General features: G+C 38.9%; 1 protein-coding gene across 1 annotated transcript in view; it reads right to left on the bottom strand.

The window, feature by feature from the left end:
- Positions 1-20,391, bottom strand: part of Dpp10 (dipeptidyl peptidase like 10) — a 742,401-nt gene that overhangs the window by 584,572 nt on the left and 137,438 nt on the right. The window contains exon 2 of the mRNA XM_057769460.1: positions 7,718-7,832. Within this exon, the coding sequence (XP_057625443.1) occupies positions 7,718-7,832 (115 nt within the window). The remainder of the gene's footprint in view (positions 1-7,717; positions 7,833-20,391) is intronic.

Below are 20,391 nucleotides of genomic sequence, written 5' to 3'. Positions count from 1 at the left end.
GTCTTTCCTCTCCTTTGGCCCCACCCCCACTGGCCTCCTTCTTCTCACTAAGGACTCCTCCTACTTCCATGTCTTCTTTTGTATGTGTTCACTGAATTTAGAGCTAGGGCAACTAACCAATGGTCAACACCATTGAAGAAAATAACCCACCTCCTCCCACAATTGCAATTCATGATAAAATGTTGTGGGGCCCAATTTTATAAAAGTTCTTCCTATGAGGCCTCAAGGCGCTTGCATATTTCTGATTGTTGTCATAGTGAGTAGAAACAGGAAGCATTCTCCATCTCAGTGCTGCACACAGCAAGGCCTGGTGTCAGGTCACGTATTAAATATAGGCTCAGAGAACACTCAGATGCATCAGCGTCATATTAAGGAATTATAACACTGATGTCCTCTTGAATTACATGGACTATGAATGAGTCCAAATTTGAATTCTGCTTTTCTTTTATTGTGTCTCCCATTTCTCTGTAGTTTGTGGTTACTGGCATGTCTATAGCCTATCTGTGATGAGTGTCTTGTCTGTACCTACTGTTTCTCCCAAACAAAAACTTCAATATTTATTGATCGACAGAGAAAACATGACATGAGAAAGGAATGATGGATTCTCTTCAGACCTCTGTAACAAAGTATAAAAGGGAAGAAGTCACCCAGTTGACTCAGAACAGCATACAGATGTTATCAAACTATATCTATGACGTTTGTGACATTTATGGTAGGGAGTTGATTGAAGGTTTCATCAACTACATTGGCTCTTTTCAGTGAATGGTTACCACAACACATACACACACGCATGCGCGTGTGCGAGCGCGCGCACAATTATTCTGATTCAGTAACATAGAAGACAACATAATAAGTGTAAAGTAATTCATTTAGCTTAGGTTGAAAAACTGATGACAACAGAAATCCAAAGAAAGCAAAGTTGGTTACATCAATTTTGTTTTGTTTTGTTTGTTTGTTTGTTTTATAGGCAGGGTAAACTTACATGTGTTGAACACACAGTATGACAGCAGGCTAAGTATATGGTCTTCGATGATTTTTGTTGTGTGGTCTACCAGAAGTTTAGTCCTTTATTGTTCAAGATATATTTTCATAAAAATGTATCACCACAAGGCTGGAACATCAACCTGTCATTCTGACACTGAGGTCAATTTATTTACATTTGTTTGCTTTTTACTTTCTACAAAAGCCATTCAAATCTGCTGGGTTGCTGACTTGTTTTACAATACACACACAGACACACACATACACTCAGACACTCTATCATCTATCTATCTATCTATCTATCTATCTATCTATCTATCTATCTATCTATCTATCTATCTATCTATCTATCATCTATCTCTATCTATCATCTATCTATCTATCTATCTATCTATCTATCTATCTATCTATCTATCTATCTATCTATCTACATATAATTCTTAAAGAATTTTCCACATGCATACAATGTACTTCAATTCAATTCACCTCCCACTCCTCTGAGGTCCAAAATACTCCTCTTAACCTCCCAATTTTATTTACTCCTTTTCAATGTTTTTAGAGCCCATGTAGTCTAATTTGTACTGTTCACAAACTCAGGGGTCTTGGTCCATTCACTGGAGCATAGTTGAACTACCAGGACCCATATCCATGAATAAAACTGGCTTTCTCTCCCACAGAGACCATCAATTGTCAATAAATCCTCAGGAGGGGCCTTCACAAGTCTCTCCTTTATCAATGCTAGAATGTTTAACTGGCTTGATTTTGTCCATGTGTTGTGCAAACAAGCATAGCCGCTGTACAAGAGTCCCCTCGTGCCTAGAATACATTGATTTGCTCTGGTCTTCTTCAACTTCTGGCCTTTACTATTGTTCCATCTCCTTTTTTATAATGACCCTTGGGGACTGAGGGAGAGGGGAATAATTTTGACCTCCCATTTGTGGCTGACAGCTGACTAACATTTACTCTGCACTATGACTAGTTGCAAGTTTCACCTCAAAGCATCTACCTCAAACCAACTTTTTGGATGGAAGTTGAGAGCTGGACTAATCTATGGGTAAGGATAAGGGATTTGGGAGGCAGTTTGATATTACATTCATTTTTCAAGACACTGACAGTAGTTTCACACTGAGCACACTGGGACCTGTGAGCTTGTCAGCTATGACTTTATAGTCAACTTTACAGTGCCATGCAGGTTTTTTCTCCTCTGGAATGGGCTTGAAATCAGAAAGGAGGGAGGCTTACGTGTGGACAGGGATAGGAGAATAAGACAGAGTACAGGGGAGAGGAGAAATAACTAGTACTAAGAGGTTTAAAAATTCTTACTAAAATGAAAGTGTGACTGGATTTGCCCTACACAGGAGATCATGTTCCTCTAAGAAGCCAGATGTTGACCGAAAGCCCAGTGGCATTTATGGGATATCGCCCCTTGAGATGTTCATCAGACATATTGCATATATCTTCAAAACAATACAGGATATTGCCCCCCACTCTTATTTCCCCACCAGAACTTGGTGATAGAACCCAGTTGTTGAAGGCAGCCACATGTTTTGGTCATAGGATATAAAAAAATCAAGTTGGTACTGACCAGTCAGCTTTCTCCTTGCTGGCTATCTCTCATAGTTTGAAAGATTCTATGTAGGCTGTTGAAGAGAAAAGTTATGGACAGTCTTATCCAGCTATAAACTCTATAAGCTTTAATAATGACTGCAGTGGAAAAGTTAAATTGTCCTATTAGGTGATATTTATGTAAACAAAGGCATGATTCCCTAAGTGTTAACCTCAACTTTGGTTCTGTTGCTTGTCGTGGGCATCTACCTGGTTCCCTCTATCCTTAGTCCTACCCTTTGACTCCAGTGAATTACTTGACCTTGATGGGTTCTATACTCCACCAGGTAGTAGAGTTCTACCTTAACATTAATATACTTAGCCTAGGATTTTTCTAACTATTTCCTTACATGGATTGGACCACTCACAAAAGTCTTAAAACTGAGACTACTTCAGGAAGTAGAAACAAAGGTATTCCCTGCTAAAATTGAGATTATAAATGAATGTCTGATACTTTTCATGCTCTGATTGGTCTGAAAAAAATCTATGTTATATGTTCATCTATTGAGTACCAAAGTAATGAAAATTCTGCAATAGGAATGACACTGTGTCAGTGTCATTCCTGACACAATTTGAAATGACACAATTTCAGCCTTAGTCAGCCATGATAGGAAACATGAAATCAAGGGCACCAGCCCACTGAAGCCAAATAATGGTGTCATATAAAGAACCCACAGGGTGTTATTTCAACATGACAGGCAAATGAAGAACTTGATGGATATCTTTTACAAAACATTGTGACTAAAAAGACTAGGCACTGCTGCTTCACAAGCAAGCCAAAATTGGTAGACCATATTCCTCATAAAATGCCTTTCAGAACATGATAACTCACATTTTAAAAGCATGTGCATGTGTGCACATAAGTATGTTGATATATGTATGGGAGGGTCATGTATGTTTGGATATGTACACATTGTGTGGTTGTCAGAGCACAATCTCCAATGTTCTCTTGAGGAATATCTTCCATATCTTTGTCCTTTGGGACAGGGTATCTCATTGGCCTAAAGTCCGGACAGGGTATCTCATTGGCCTAAAGTCCAACAATGAACTAAAACAGAACGGTTCTAGATCACCAAGATTTCTGTCTCCATCTTCCTGGTGCTTAAATGACAAGAACATGGTATGACAGCCACTTTCTTGCCATCAAACTCGGGTCTTTATACTTTCAAGGCAAGCAGTTTAACAGGTGAGCTCTCTCTAGTCCCTGCTACACATTTGATGTAAAGCAGATACTAGAAAAAATGTATTCACATTAGATGGTTACTATGCCTTTAAGTGAAAAGAAATTTTTTACCATGTTTGTAGAGTATAATTATTGGCCTTACATTCATTGCCTTCTAAAAGCAAAAAGTCTCCTTCTTTTGGGTTTTTGTTTGTTCATTTGTCTTGAGACAGTGTCTCTTTCTATGTAGACCAGACTGGCCTCACCCTCACAGAGGTCTGCCTGTCTCTGCCTTCCCACTGCTGAAATTAAAATCATGAGGACCCATTATTTATTAAAGCTAACATAAGCTAAAAAAGTATTCAGGTTCGATTAATGTACTCAAGCACTCGACTCTTCAATTAAACATTGAGTGAAGTTTTTTTTTTTTTTTCTCTTTCAGAAATGCTTCCTTTCAAAAGGAATGCTTGATTGGTTAACTCAGTCTTCAAAAACAATCAAGCCTTCTCTTCACAAGGCACAGAAGATTCTGACAAGCAGAGACTGAGGCACCTGTTTGAAATTACTACTGTAATAAAATCTGCAATCAAGCCAAAATTACAATGAACATGTGTTTGTCTAGATATAGGCTTGCATTCCTCAGCATTACCTACAGACTCCGAGGCTATTCTGAGAAAAGCAGCTTCTGAATAATTTCTCAGACGAGTTAATCTTTTGTAGGCACTCACTTATAGAAACCTAAATATATTTTTTTCAAAGTGAAAATATAGAAACCTAAATATAATTTTTTTCAAAGTGAAAATAACACAGAAAGAGTGTGTGTAAACTGGATTCACATATGTATAATGGACTGGTCGCCATTATGATATTGTTGCAGTTATTCTTACTATGTTACACGACAGGCATTTGAGAGGCAATAGTTACATAGGTAAATTCCAGTTCCATGTGGTGCTTTGTTTCTTAATCTGTCAGCCAACAGGTGGGACAAACATGTCTCTTTAGAATACCTTCGTCCCTGCCAGGCCAGTGAAAAATACGCATCCTCATCATATCCACTTATGTCGCCTCCCCTGCCCTTTGGGTTTGTAAACAGTAGTGGTGGTAGCATGGCTATCTATTTGTTAACACACCATAATCTACCATAATTATTTTGATTTTATTTCATAATATCTCTACCAAAAATAACATGGAATTCCAATGGTGTTTGAATATGTGAAACACACTGGAAAAATTACAAATTAAAACAATAATTGTCACTATCACCTCTATGACTAATGTCATATGCAAATTCAGTGTTTGAATTGGATATGTGTGAAGATTTTGTAGACTTCTGTTTTTATATAACAGGAAGAGAAGACAGCGTTTAAAATTTAAGACAGCAAGAGAGCAAATTAAAAGCAGAACATCTACAATATGGTTTAATCTCCACATGAACCTACCAATGTCTAATGTTTTTCTCCTTTTTTCTGTGTATGCTGTGGTGCACATGTATGTGCATGCTTCTTTCCATGTATGTGAGCACATACATGTACATACATATCTGGATGTCACAGGCTGATCCAAATCTTCTTTCATTTTCTACCTTATTCAGTGAGGCAGGCAGTGTTAATTGAACCCAGAGTTTGCCTTTTCCCATCTGTATGCTCTTCTACCCTGTTGCTGCAAGATTAAAACAAACTTCCTTGGGCTCCCAAAATAGATTGAAAACCAACCAAACCATTATATAGAAATTCTCCAGGACTTCAATTCCAATTTGGAACTGAGCAACTAACAGACTCCCCACCTTTCCAGTTTCAAACAGCTTTTCTGATGTATTGTGTCATTCATTCAATAATTCTCCTTTTAATATATATATATATATATATGTGTGTGTGTGTGTGTCATTCATTAACTCAGTGAGGAAACAATTTGAAAGAATGAAACACTGAGTCAAAGGCAATAAAATCAGATTGGAAGGATGAGCTCAAAAGAAATCATGGAACCAGGTTTTTGCATCTGGTGAATAGGCACCCATTCAAGACAGCAAAAGCAAGTGGTTCATTTTTTGTAATTATGCTCAAATTCTTATGTTTAAGTGAAACACCATCTGAACAGAAGCTCATCTTCCTGGAGCGGAGCCTCTTGGCATGCTGCAGTCACTTATTAGAGCCATCACATTGCTCAATTACACCAAACCACAGATGCACGAGTGAGGCAGTGAGGGGGAGGTTCCACGGAGCATATCAGGCAAGCCAGTTCTTTCCAGGAAATCATTTTTGTTGCGTATTTCTTCAATTACCTTTCTCTCTTTTTCTGCTCCCTTTGGCTTCCTTCCTTTCTATCTCAGGATCTCCAGAGGACAAATATAAACTATCACCTATTAATTTTTGGTAGTTTACACACTTGCAAGTCACCATTTTTACAAAGATGGAATATTTCCTTCCATGCTGGAGTGATTGATAACTGTCATTTATGTAAATTAGTCACTCTAATTACATGAGTAAATGACTCTAAAGTGGAGTTCTTGCTAATCACATTTTGCTCAAGAGGAAATAAGTCCACTGTTTTTACGGATTTAGATAATGATGAAACTGTGGTAGGAGTGAAGTGTAAACAAAGCAACAGCAAGAGGTCACAACTGTGCTCCTCAGTAGACTTAAGCTACTCAATCCTATTCCAGAAATGACTATGTTTCCATAAAACTAAGCACAGTTATTTCAACTTTGCAAAAGACACTCGGGTGGGCTACAGAAGCAAGTCAGTTTTGTCCTTTTCTGGAAGCTGCCTTGGGTAACCCACTACTTGTGCCTCCTTTATTGACTGCTACTAAAGAACAGTAAAACTTCTGAGGATTGAAGTAGAACCCACGGAAGAACTACATCCATGATGATCTCCATATCAAAGTATCTAAAGATTCCTGTCCAAAGATTATTGAAGGGACTATCCTTATTAAGGTATCAAGACACCATTGATGAAAAGGTGCACAGGGAAAAGGTCTCCATGTTCTGATGAGTCTCTTGTGATATTATTTCTACCTCTCTCATATTCTCTATGTCCATATATTGGGTTATCATCCACAGTTCCAGACTCCACACCTTCAATCTTCAGGTCTCAATGAAAATTGAGTGTACTATCACTCCTATTTATTGCATTTATAAAAGGCCTCAGCACCAATGCAATCAACACCAAGAACAATTTTGTTACCAAATTCAAACTTAACCTCTTTCTTAAGATCTTGGTCTTTAATCAACATAGCCAAGAATAAATGTGTGCTTCTACCAGCACCCTAGGGATAATAGCTGTGCAGCATCACTCCTCAGGTATGTAGTGCTGGGCATGGATCCAGGGTCTCAGGCAAGCTAGTCAAGCACTCTCCTAACTGAACTACATCCACAGGTCCCATTTTGCCCTTTCTTTTTGAGAATTGCATATGAATGCTGTTTATATAAATGTTTATGTATAATACATAGTATTTTGAGTTTAGATTTTTGCACTTAACATTATGCACACACAGGGCTTTGTGTGTTTTGTGTATGTTGAGCTTTGACTTATCTCTCTGTGGACTACTATTCTATTATATATTTGTTCATCCATTATCTACTTGAAGGATATAAGGATAAGCAAAGTCCAGAACAGAGAAGGTTGAAATGAATGCCAACTTTGTAATACAATTTCTATAAATACTGAAACACAAAATAAGAGTCACATGGCTTAGGCATTTGTAAAACCAACAAACATTTGGGTAGTAATGGAGATAATGGATCTTCCTTACATCCGCATTTTATGTATCTCATGTTCCAGCTTCACCCACAATGGCACATAATATTCAAGATACAAAATCACCATACCATTAGCAAAGTTGTCTAATTATGCCTTTAAAACATCTAGGCTGTGTTAATCTGCCCAAATGAACCATATACCACCACTGTCTTAAGGCATCATGATTATGCCCCACAGCACCATCCAAAGATAGAAACAGCCATAGATTACCTGGTGTTAGCAGGATGACAGACATGGTGATGAGTGAGCATACTACCAAGATCACCAGCAGGGCGATGGCAATTCCCTTCCAATTTCTCTGTGGAGGGCTGTTACTTCCCAGTTCCTGCAGAGACAAAAAAGGGAGTTTCATGATTATATTTGCTTCAGGAGAAATACATTCATAAAGGAAAGATTCAGCAAGGGCATGATCATAGTTTGAAAGCTGATTAGAACCAGTTTTCTTTTCAAATATTTCTTTAATTATTCAGTAGATATCTTTGGAGTGGGTGGGAAATCTCCTTCCTCTACCAGAGGATGTAGCAGAGCTTTATAGCTGCTGTCTTGGTGTAGAAAGTGCTCCAATGCATTGACTGTGAGCAAAAGGCTCTGTAAAGGTGTTGGGAAAAACAATGTCAATGTACATTTGTGACCACTATAATAGAAAATACTACAAAGAATTGAAAGTACATTTATTCTTGAAGCATTGTCAATTGCTGTTTTAAGCATATGAAGAAAAAGATTGAAAATAGGAAAATAATACGCAATGTTCTTTACCATCAAACACTGTACATTTGTCAATGAAGCAGGATATTTCAAATAGTTTCTCCACCAGTCATTAAAAACAAACCGGGTGTAGTAGCTAAATTAAGTGAGTTCTTCTATATCAATGATTAAAATATTCTCTCACTGGGCAATGGGCAGATATTGGCAAGGAAAGAAGATTGACAGGATAGGGTAAACTGGGGCATCTCTTCCAAAGCAAAGAGTCAAGCTATTCATTTTCCAACTGACCTGTGTTCTACCCTGCTGCCTGGAAATGCAGAAGCTTGATTTGCCAAAGCACAGTCCAGAACACAGAAGGTTGCAATGAATGCCAGCTTTTCACTGAAATAATTTTATACAACATAGAACCTGAAGCTGAAGAGATGATTTGGGGTTTAAGAGCAATCAATGCTCTTGCAGAGGACCCCAGTTCTGTTCCCAGCATCCACATTAGGTAGCTCTAAACCACCTGTAACTCTAGCTCCAGGGCATTCATTGTTCTCTTCTGGTCTTTGCAGTCACCTGTGGTTTTATGCACAAACTCACAGGAACATTCTCTCTCTCTCTCTCTCTCTCTCCCTCTCTCTCTCTCTCTCTCTCTCTCTCTCTCTCTCTCTCTCTCTCTCTCTCTCTCTCTCCACACACACACTAAAATAAAGTCTTACTAATACACTCTGACACAGATTCTCATACTGTGATTATAACACTGAGTTAAGTCAGATCCACGCTCATTGCTACCAGCTGTGACAAGGAGTAATGGATTCACAGGAGGTGATGTATACTGAGTTGTTCTCCATCTCAAGGCAGTCAGTCTAACAATAGTAAATTTGTCTTTCGTTATGAGGAAAACCTACAATGACATTCCACATTCCGATTTTCAACTTCTCCTTGGTTTCTTTTTCTGTGTGAATGTTGTGCTTGTATTTGCAATGCATGTGTATGTGTGGATGCACATATTCCTATGTGTGAATGTATGTGCAGAGGCCACAGGAGGTCATCAGAAGTCCCACTCTTTTACTCGTCCCCTTATTACCTTTAGATAGGCTTTCTCACTGACCTGATATTGACCTTTTTTTTTTTTTTTGACTAAGCTAGTGGCCACAAGCTCCACTTGGTCTCCCACCTCACAGATGTTGCAGGCACATATATACACATTCATTTTTTTACATTGGTGCAGGGAATCTGAACTCAGATTCTCATACCCTTAACCCACCTCCCTAGCCTTAAAGTATACTTATTTTCTAACTCCTCTTTCTCTCTTCTACTTATGATAATGTCTATTCATTTTCTCCCACATACATCAAGTGGGTTCTTTGCTATATCATTCAATTTCGACTAGCTAACACAAACAATAAATGATGACAGACGACAGACACAGATTCTTCCCTGGACCGCAGTATTCCCACAGGCTTTTCAAGATGTCCATTGACCACAACCATTCTCAACCTGTGGGTAAAACCCCCTTAGGGGTCACATATCACATATCCTACATACCAGATATTTACATTATGATTCCTAACAGTAGCAAAATTACAGTTATGAAGGAGCAACAAAATAATTTTTATGGTTTGGAGACACAATGACACGAGGAACTGTACAAAAGGGCTGTAGCATAAGGAGGCTGAGAAACACTGATATACCAGAAGAGGTATATGTGACGATGGGTAATTTTCTGTGGTAATGCTTATATGCTCTTCAGAAGCAAGGGACAGGAACAATCACTAGTATGAATCAAAGCCAGCAAATGTTCTGCCAATTACCAAATACTCATCTCAAGGACAGGCAGATAAGGTTAGAGAGATGGTTGAGTCCATAAAATACTTCTTTTGAAAGTAAAGACTTTCATAAAGACTGATGATATATATGCATCTTATTCAGAGTATCCATGTAATAAAAGTGGCTAGGAGTGGTGGTGTACTTAATCTCAGTCCTTGGAGTGGGCATGGAGACAGGAGGATACCTGGGACCTACTGACTAACCGGTTTGGATAAATCATTGAATCACAGCCCAGTAAGACATTCCCCCTTAAGAAAACAAGGTGAACTTCATCCTTAGGAATAACAAGTAAACAACATTTATCTCTAACCTGTTCACACATGTACACCCACATGGAAATGCATCTGCACACACACTCATGTTTGCACACAGAAATAAATCTTTAAAAATTGCTTTAAACATGTGTCTAAGAAAAATTGGAGATTTAAAAGAAAAACATCATTATTCCTGCTTAAAGTGATATGCTAATACTTGGGGCTTAAAGTATGAGCTTTTATCTCACTGATTGTTCGGTCTGTTTCTGAACAAGTCACCAGTTGTCCTGAAACGAAACTCCTTGCCTTTTATCTCTTCTCTGTATTTACTTTAGTGCTTCAGTAACCTTCCTACGTGCTTAATTCTGCAAATAAAAACATGACGTTTCTCAAAATCCAACCCCATAAAGCTGCAAATTATTTCAAACCGGGTAACAGATTGTACCAAATCATTCCCTCTTGGGAAGCTGAATTTTTAAAATTATTTTTATTCGAATTGTTTCTATTCTATTTGTGCTGTTCACACTTTCAACTGCAGATAGTTTCAAGGATGATTTGGTCACCAGTAGTCCAAGGACATTTATACTGAATTGCATAGATTTAACACATTTGAGATTCTTCACACTGAGCATCAAAATTCAGTGGGTTTGAATACATTAGTGATAAACTCAGAATCACTAATAATGTGTTGCTGTCGCATTAGGGAAAGAAATCCAAGCACTTTCCCCCCAGTGCTATTCCAGTAGGAGCAGGCCTAAATTTGAATTCTCCACTTTCCATTGTTTTCCACTGTCACTGCCTGTCTGTTGAATGAGCATAGATCTGTGCCTCTCTGAAAGCTGCTTCCTTAATCCGTGTCTCTGCGGCTCTGTGCGCATCCCTAACAAATGGCTTTTCTTTGTCTTCATTGGAGAGCACAGAAAGCATCACATGGGAAAGGAGTGGAACACATCACAGAAATCATTAGCAGACATTTACAAGGAATTAAGTCACCGACAACAACTGGCCCAAACTGACAGCGACACCAACCAATATTACAAACATCATTGTTTATCAGACAATGCCTATATGTGACATTCAACATTCATGGTGGAAGTTCATATTTTCTAAGCTTGCTTTCAACATCTGTTTTGTGTTTTCAACCAATGATTGTGCTAACACAGCTACAAATACCCATGCCTATCTCTTTGCGTCGGGGGCACGCAAGACTGTGCATCATATTATAACTGTGCATTAACTTAGTTTATATAAAAGCTGATTACATGGGAAATTCAATACAAGTAAAGCTGGTTGTTGCACTGTTTTGTTAAAGGCCGGTTAAACAAGAATGCTGAGTACAATGCAGTCTTAAGTCTTGTGTGATCTCTAAGTATATTCACTTTAGCTGTGAGGTCCAGCAATGGTCCCAGTCATTAAAAATTTAAGAGATTTTTTTTCATAATAATTTTTTGCTTCACTGAATAATCTAAAAAAGTCCTTAAAAAATAATGACATCTTGAATTTTGCAGGCAAATGGATGGAGCTAGAAAACATCATTTTGAGTGAGGTAACCCAGACCCAGAAAAACAATTATCACATGTACTCACTCATAGGTGTTTTTTAAACATAAAGCAAAGAAAATCAGCCTACAAACCACAATCCCAGAGAACCAGACAACAATCAGGACTTTAAGAGAGACATACATAGATCTAATCTACATTGGTAGTAGAAAAAGACAAGATCTCCCAAGTAAATTGGGAACATGGGGACCTTGGGAGAGGGTTGAAGGGGAGGGGGGAGGCAGGGAGGGTAGCAGAGAAAAATGTAGAACTCAACAAACATCAATAAAAGAGATTTAAGTTAGCTCACATATATTTGATTATAACAGTGATAATGCTGGCTGTAAGCTCAGTAGCTGGCACATGGTCGGTTCTTAATAAAGGTTTGAACATAAAAAATGAAAAAGTCTTTAAAATTAACTGAAATAACCAACTCCTGAACGTTGTCCTCTGACTCCCAAACACACACTGTGGAACACACACAATGTAAAAAATAATAAATAAGTATTATAAAATTAATTTAAAATTTTCTATATTATTTTATATCAGAAAAACAGCACTTAGATGTAATATTTGAGCAACTACCATGAACTTAAATTCTTTTGAGATGTTTGTAAGGTGTAGCTAGAAAATGTTTACCTAGATCTTCCTCAAAAAAAAAACAAAAAAAAAAAAAAACAAAAAAAACTAAAAAACAAAAACAAAAACAAAAAAACCTCAAAATTCAGAATTCTGACAACTAGCCAAATTTCCAAAAAATATTACTATGTATCATTCTGTAGAAGGTCTGGGGTGCTCTTGGGTTTGGTTTGAGAGCATTGCGTAAGATGCACCTGGGAAGACATTAAGATAGGACGTGTCCACAGAGCGTAGCGCATACTGAACAGTTTGCCAACTGCCAGTATAACACAAGGCTGAGTTCACATAACACAGAAACATTCAGAGTTTATCATTTCCCATAAACTCTGCTGTGAGAAATGGGGAATTTCTTCAAACTGACATGAAGTAATCACTACGCATAGCCAACGTGTAGAGAAACAGAGTGGTAGAGGCTATGGGATAGTGCGTGATTCTGAAACCATCCCAAATCCAGAACTGAAAGTCTTTTTTATTTTTTAAAAAATTTATTTATTTATTTATTAAAGATTTCTGCCTCCTCCCCGCCACCGCCTCCCATTTCCCTCCCCCTCCCCCAATCAAGTGTCCTTCCCTCATCAGCCCGAAGAGCAATCAGGGTTCCCTGCCCTGTGGGAAGTGCAAGGACCACCCACCTCTATCCAGGTCTAGAAAGGTGAGCATCCAAACTGCCTAGGCTCCCACAAAGCCAATACGCGCAGTAGGATCAAAAACCCAGTGCCATTGATCTTGAGTTCTCAGTAGTCCTCATTGTCTGCTATGTTCAGCGAGTACGGTTTTATCCCATGCTTTTCCAGACCCAGGCCAGCTGGCCTTGGTGAGTTCCCGATAGAACATCCCCATTGTCTCAGTGTGTGGGTACCCCCCTCGCCGTCCTGAGTTCCTTGCTCGTGCTCTCTCTCCTTCTGCTCCTGATTTGGACCTTGAGATTTCAGTCCAGTGCTCCAATGTGGGTCTCTGTCTCTGTCTCCTTTCATCGCCTGATGAAGGTTAATATTCAGGAGGATGACTATATGTTTTTCTTTGGGTTCACCTTCTTAATTAGCTTCTCTAGGATGACGAATTATAGGCTCAATGTCCTTTATTTATGGCTAGAAACCAAATATGAGTGAGTACATCCCATGTTCCTCTTTTTGGGTCTGGCTTACCTCACTCAGGATAGTATTTTCTATTTCCGTCCATTTGCATGCAAAATTCAAGAAGTCATTGTTTTTTACTGCTGAGTAGTACTCTAATATGTATATATTCCATACTTTCTTCATCCATTCTTCCATTGAAGGGCATCTAGGTTGTTTCCAGGTTCTGGCTATTACAAACAATGCTGCTATGAACATAGTTGAGCATATACTTTTGTTATAGAATAAAGGATCATCTGGAGGCATTACCATCCCTGACATCAAACTCTATTACAGAGCTACGGTATTGAAAACAGCTTGGTATTGGCATATAAACAGAGAAGTCGAGCAATGGAATTGAATAGAAGACCCGGACTTTAATCCACAAACCTATGAACACCTGATTTTCGATAAAGGAGCTAAAAGTATACAATGGAAAAAAGAGAGCATCTTCAACAAATTGTTCTAGCAAAACTGGTTGTCAATTTGTAGAAGAATGAAAATAGATCCATATCTATCACCATGCACAAAACTCAAGTCCAAATGGATTAAAGACCTCAATATCAGTCCGAACACACTGAACCTGATAGAAGAGAAAGTGGGAAGTACTCTACAACACATGGGCACAGGAGACCACTTCCTATGTATAACCTCAGCAGCACAGACATTAAGGGCATCATTGAATAAATGGGACCTCCTGAGACTGAAAGTCTTTTTTAAAGGGATAGTCTATTCCAAGGAAATCTCAAGTGTACAGGACTAAAGACTTTTAATGTTTCTTAAAACTACACTTATTATTTGTCTTTATGTGTGTGTGTGCTCATAATACTTCAAGTGTGAAGGTCAGATAGAAGACAACTTTGGACTTGGTTCTCCCTTTGCACGATGTGTGTTATGTGTGTTGGTACCCAGATGCAATGGCGTTATGTGAAGGCAGAGAACAAGATGCAAAAGTCTCTTCTCCCCTTTTACCTCAGATGTCCTGGGGAGGGATCTCAGCAACAGCATCTTTTCCCACTGAGTGACCTTACCCTCCCAGAATCATAGGTCGCGTCTATAAGAAATTACTGATGTTGACATCATTAAAATGTTTTCTAGAATAATACAGTGCATTTGTCTGTGGTACTGGGAACTGAACTCACTGCTTTGTGTTCCACTAAATAAAATCTTCATTCATTTGTTTGAGTTTTAAATTTATTTTCAGACAGCGTATCACTAACTAAGCCTGGCCAAGAATCTGACCCTCCTTTCTCAGCAACTGCAGTATCTGAGATTACATATATATATAGTATTCAACATATCTTAAAAATTATGTCTGAAATAATAGCACAAAACAAATTCTGAGGGTCAGTGGGATGGCTCAGTAGATAAAGACACTGCCAAAGCTGACATTTTGAGTTCAGTTCCCTATGACCCGAAATATGGAAGCAAAGAACATGTTTCTGAGTGTTGGTCTGACTTACATACGTATACTGTGCCATATGTACGCATGCATGAGTAGCCTACACCACTCCTCACATATAGATATGCAAATTTAATTAAAAAATTGGTACAGAAAATTTGAAATCAACTTAAACAAATTGAATTTAAATTCAAGTTAATGTCAAGAGTCAATAATGTGGAAGAGTGTACTAATAAATGATAATCAACTAAGATCCATAACAAAATATGATAGCAGATAATTTCTCAAATTTAAATTTCAGTTAATAATCATAGTGGCCAATGCCTCTTAAAACTCTCTAGTGTCCTCATGTGCATTTGCAGTTTCCCCATTTAATCTCTCTGACTGGAGAACTCTGTAATTAGAGTGAATATTTTTAATAAATTATCACATTAGGGGCCAAGGAAATGGCTCAGTCAGTAAAGTACCCATGATGCAGCCAGGAGGGCCCATAGTCATTGGCCAGAACCCACAGGAAAATGCTGGGCATGGCAGGAGATCCCTGGGGCTCACTGGGCAGCAGAGTCTACCTGATTAGATGAGTACCAGGTTCAGTGGAAGACGGTCTCTCAAAAAATAAGGTGCAGAGCATTGGAGAAAGATACCAATGACATCTCCTGCACTGTTTGCTCACACATACATACATTACACTGATTTTTCCTTTGTTTCTCAGTGTGTGTGCACATGCTTATGTATCTAATGTGTATGTGGGTGCCCTCTGAGGGAAAAAGAGGGTAACTCATCCCTGGATCTAGAGGGAGAGGCATCTTTTCCTTCCAATACAATAAATGACCTCATGGCACAATGACTTTCTGCAAGTAGTTGCAATCAGACTGAATGGGGGTAAAGCTGTCAGCAGCCACAGCCTCCCCTGGATCTTGTTTGACCTGTAGTGGCCACAGTGGTCTATGTCAGCAGCTGCAGCCTCCCTCACTCACGTGGACTTTGCCAGACCTACAGAGCACCTCAGTGCCACGTGTGCAGACTCTGTGCCTTTTGCTGCTATTTGTTTTAAGGTTTTGTGCATTTTGGTTTTCTTTTTGACCATTACTTAGCTTCTGAAAGAAATAGAAATTGTATCAATTGCCATTTGTCATTAACTCCTCCCCAGTAATTAGAATTGTGGATGACATGCTTTCATAGTAGAAATATTATACAGGTGCAGTGCTTTGAAAGAAAATGGCTCCCATAGGGAGCAGCACTATTCATTATGAGGGATGGACTTATTGGAGTAGGTGTGGCCTGGGAGGAAGTGTGCCACTGTGGGAGTGGGTTTTAAGGTCTCCTACACTCAAGCTACACCCAGTGTGACACATAGTTGCTTCTGCTGCCTGGGGATCACGATGTAAAGCTCAGCTCCTTTTCCAGCACCCTGTCTGCCTACACACTGTCATGAAGAGACCTGGACTAACCCTCTGAAACTATAAGCCAGTCCTAGTTAAATGTTTACCTTTATAAGTATTGCTGTGGTATGATGTCTCTTCACAGCAATAGAAATTCTAAGATGAAAGAGAAAAAGAGATAATTATCAACACACTGTATAGTGTATTTACATTTTCAATGTCCCAGCTTAAGAGTTCTTAGAGGAGGCTAAGCATCTGTGGTACTTACAGTTCCAAACCACAGCTAAAATTAGGGTCAAAGTGATTAAGATGTAAACAGGAGACGGGAGAGATGGCTCAGCCTTTATGAACACTTACTCTTCTTTTTGAGGACCTGAGTTCAGTTCCCAGGACCTGTATCAGGCAACTAAAAATTGCCTGCCTTATTAGATCCACAGATGAGACAACACTTCTTTGCCTCAGAGGGCAGCCACATACACCTAAGCACATAGGTGCATGCTGGAACACAGAAACACACACACACACATACACACACACACACACACAGAGAGAGAGAGAGAGAGAGAGAGAGAGAAAGGGAGAGAGAGAGAACAAAAAAATTAATCTGTGTAGCAAAAAGATAAAACAATCAGATCTAAAGTTGGGGAAGTAGTGAGCTAGGAGCACTGACCATGTGTATTGAACCTGTAGACCACAAACCACAGCCCAATTAAACACAAAAATTTCATTAAAACGTGACAATGTTTTTGCAACTTTTATAACTAAACTGCATGTTTTTTGTTAGTCAACTCTGTAAATGACAACATCATGTATCAAAATACACTGTATGAAAAATGTCTTTCAATTAAAAATGTTAAAAAAAAATGTTAGACATCCCTGTTGGTCCAAGCCTAGTTCCTTCAAAGACCCAGCAAGTGAGAAAATATCTTATGACCACAGACTAGCTTGGGCTTTGTAAGCACACAAGTACCTGCAACAACGAGGAGCATGACTGATCAAGAAAAGAATTAGAAGAAAAACTAGATTTTAAAGAAAAAAAATGTATACAAAAACTGAAGCACAGATAGGTAGAGTTGAACCTCTTTGTACTGACTCTGGTTCTGTCATTTCTCAACAAGGAAGGACAGCTGAGAATTCACAGAACACTCCAGTAAGAAACATCATCAGAGCTGGAGATGTGGCTCAAATTTTAACAGCCCTTCTTGCTCTAGCAGAGGGCCCAAGGTGGCTCTCAACTGTATGTAACTCCAGCTCAAGGGTTCCTCTGATTTCCTCGAGTACTTGTACTCATTTGTGTACACACACACACACACACACACAGAAACACATCATACCACATACACACACACAAACACAGAGACACAAACACACGCATCACACCACTCACACACACACAGAGAGATAGAAACACACACATTACACTAGACACACACAAACACAGAGACACAAACACACACATCACACCAAATACACTAAATCTTTAAACAAGGAAACAGATACATCATGCTATTAGCTATGTTGTGTTATTTTCCCACTACTTCATAAGGGTTCCTGCCAACTTCTCCCAGTTCCTTTCCTAAGTCTCTTCTGAGAGATCTTCTCTGTGCCTGTGACGTCACAGTCCCTAGTACTTCACCCTCTTTGTTGCCCTGTCTTCTCTAGGCTTTGAAGTTCTGCAGTTCTTACCCATTTACTTCCTCATTTCTCTACACGAACATAATCTAGCAACCTCATAAATAGTAGTTCATAGACTCCCTTTTTCTACTTAACTAAATTTGTCCATTGGTAATGCCACATATGTATAAAACATATTCTGAAAACCTTCATCCATAATCTCTCTGATCTGCTTCCCACACTTAACCACCCCAATTCTCTAAAATCCTTTCCCCACATTCATTTGTTTTGTTTTGTGATCCACTAAGTTGAACTAGGGACATCTATGTGCTTATAGATTTAAACAGTTCACCAGAACTTGGTAGGCTCACTGTTGGGTAAATGACTAAAGACAACAACTGTCTCTCCCCCCCATAATCCATCAACCTCTACCCAACCCATGATTAAGTTGCTAAGAATTTTTTTGGCAAATTTCTGTAACAATGTCAATGATACCTAAAATACAGAAAAGACTAAACTCTAGAAACTGAGAAGGCTAAGGATATTCCTAAATTCTCGGAAGGCGTGATCTTCTTCTGCCTTTAAGAAGAACCTTGTATACCAGTGCCAGTTGCTATCCATAGTGCCTACTTCTTAATATTGTCTAGGACATGTAGACTTCTCAATTTTCTGTTTCTCTGAGTGCCTCTAATTAATAGACTCCTTACTAAATAGATTATATAACTTAATATGAACTTTTATACTTTTCCATATCTTGTTTGTCAGTAGTGTGTTGTTCTCTGCCTTTCTAGACCATTCTTTATCACACCTTGGGGTGATCCACAGAGCAGCACTATCAGCATTGACTGAAATCTTGTTTGAAGCAAACATTATTCAGCCCATCTCAGACTCCCTAAATCCCCAGAAGCAGAGTAGGTCAAGCAAAGCTTTCCCAGACTCTCCAGAGGAGTCTGCTAGGACTGAAGAAGCATTGTTTGAGGGTGGGGCTACTCTTACCAAGGTCATGGCCATTGCGCATTGTATAACTGCAAAGAATTTCTTGCTAGTTCAGCAATATTTGTTTTTAAAAACCTCCCTAGGTGAGGGACTTGGGGTGCAGCTCAGTTGGAGAATGTAAGAGTGTTTGCCTAGAATTTATGATTCCCTCTATTTTATCCCCAGAACCTCATAAACTGGGTGTGTTGATGCATGCCTGTAATTCCAGGACTCTGAAAGTGGAAGCAGGACGATCAAGATCATCCAGCATGATGAGTTAGAAACAAACCAGGGCTGCATGTAACTCTCTTAAATAACAGACAAAACAAGAAAACCACAACAGCAAAAGGATAATCTAGGCAATTCCTCTGCAAAAGAAAGAATGGAAGTTTTCAAGTTAATATGATCTGTTTGAGACTCAGAGCAAGGTGGTGTCTGCATGACGGCTTAGTGGTTGCACATTTAATGCAACTGGATTGTATTCTCCAGTCATCTAGCTACTAATTCTTAGTGGTTGCACATTTAGTACAACTGGATTGTATTCTCCAGTCATCTAGCTACTAATTCTGTTCATGCACTGTTGTCTGGATCCCTGCCAGCAGAACTCCAAACTTAACTACTCACAATAAGACACTGGATGAGGCTGATTCATATTTTTCTGTGCATGCTACTTTTCATGGCGTATTTAACTCTAAACTGAGCTCCACCTGGTTAGAGACTATTTCATACTCATCTGAGATAGGAATATACAAACCAAATGTTCTCTAAATATTCATACTGAAGCATTTGTTGAGCTTTTCATATTAAGAATAAAGATCAAATGTTCATGTCAGCAATGTGAAGCCTTGTGGGAGCAGTCAACAATCCCATGGGGATCTCTAGACATTCAGATGGGGTCTGTGTGCAACTGACAGTGCGTCTCAGGAGTAATTTTGTGCAGTGGACAGGAAGTTTGAGAGACTGGGTATGTGACTAAGTGGGTAGAGAAGTTACCGGAAGTGCAGGAGGCCCTAACTTCTATCCCTAGTACCGCATAAACACTGTATGGTAGCACTGACCTGAAATATCAGCCCTTTGGAGATAGAGGCAGGAGGATAGGGAATTAAAGCTCTGCCTCAACTATATAGTGAGATGGAGGTCATCCTGGGTGCCATGAGATCTTGTCTCCAAAGAAAGAGGGAGAAGAAGAGAAGGATAAAGAGAAAGAAAAAGAGAAGGATAAATAGGAAGCCTGAAAGATTGACTCTTCTATAGAATAGGTCAGCAGCCCTGTATCTCTGGTTTAGTTAGCCATCATATATTGCTAATGGACCAAACAGTTGATGTTAATTATTAGTTTTTTAAAGAAATACATATGTATGTATGCTTTGTGTATGTATTTATCTGAGTGTATGCATGCATCACACACATGCAGACAAGCCCAGAGGCCAGAAGAGAGTGTAGAATCT

The sequence above is a fragment of the Chionomys nivalis genome, chromosome 5 (assembly GCF_950005125.1).
Source record: "Chionomys nivalis chromosome 5, mChiNiv1.1, whole genome shotgun sequence".
Classification (NCBI taxonomy): domain Eukaryota; kingdom Metazoa; phylum Chordata; class Mammalia; order Rodentia; family Cricetidae; genus Chionomys; species Chionomys nivalis.
The sequence above is the reverse complement of the archived record's forward strand: the minus strand, read 5'-3'. Positions and strand labels throughout refer to the sequence as shown.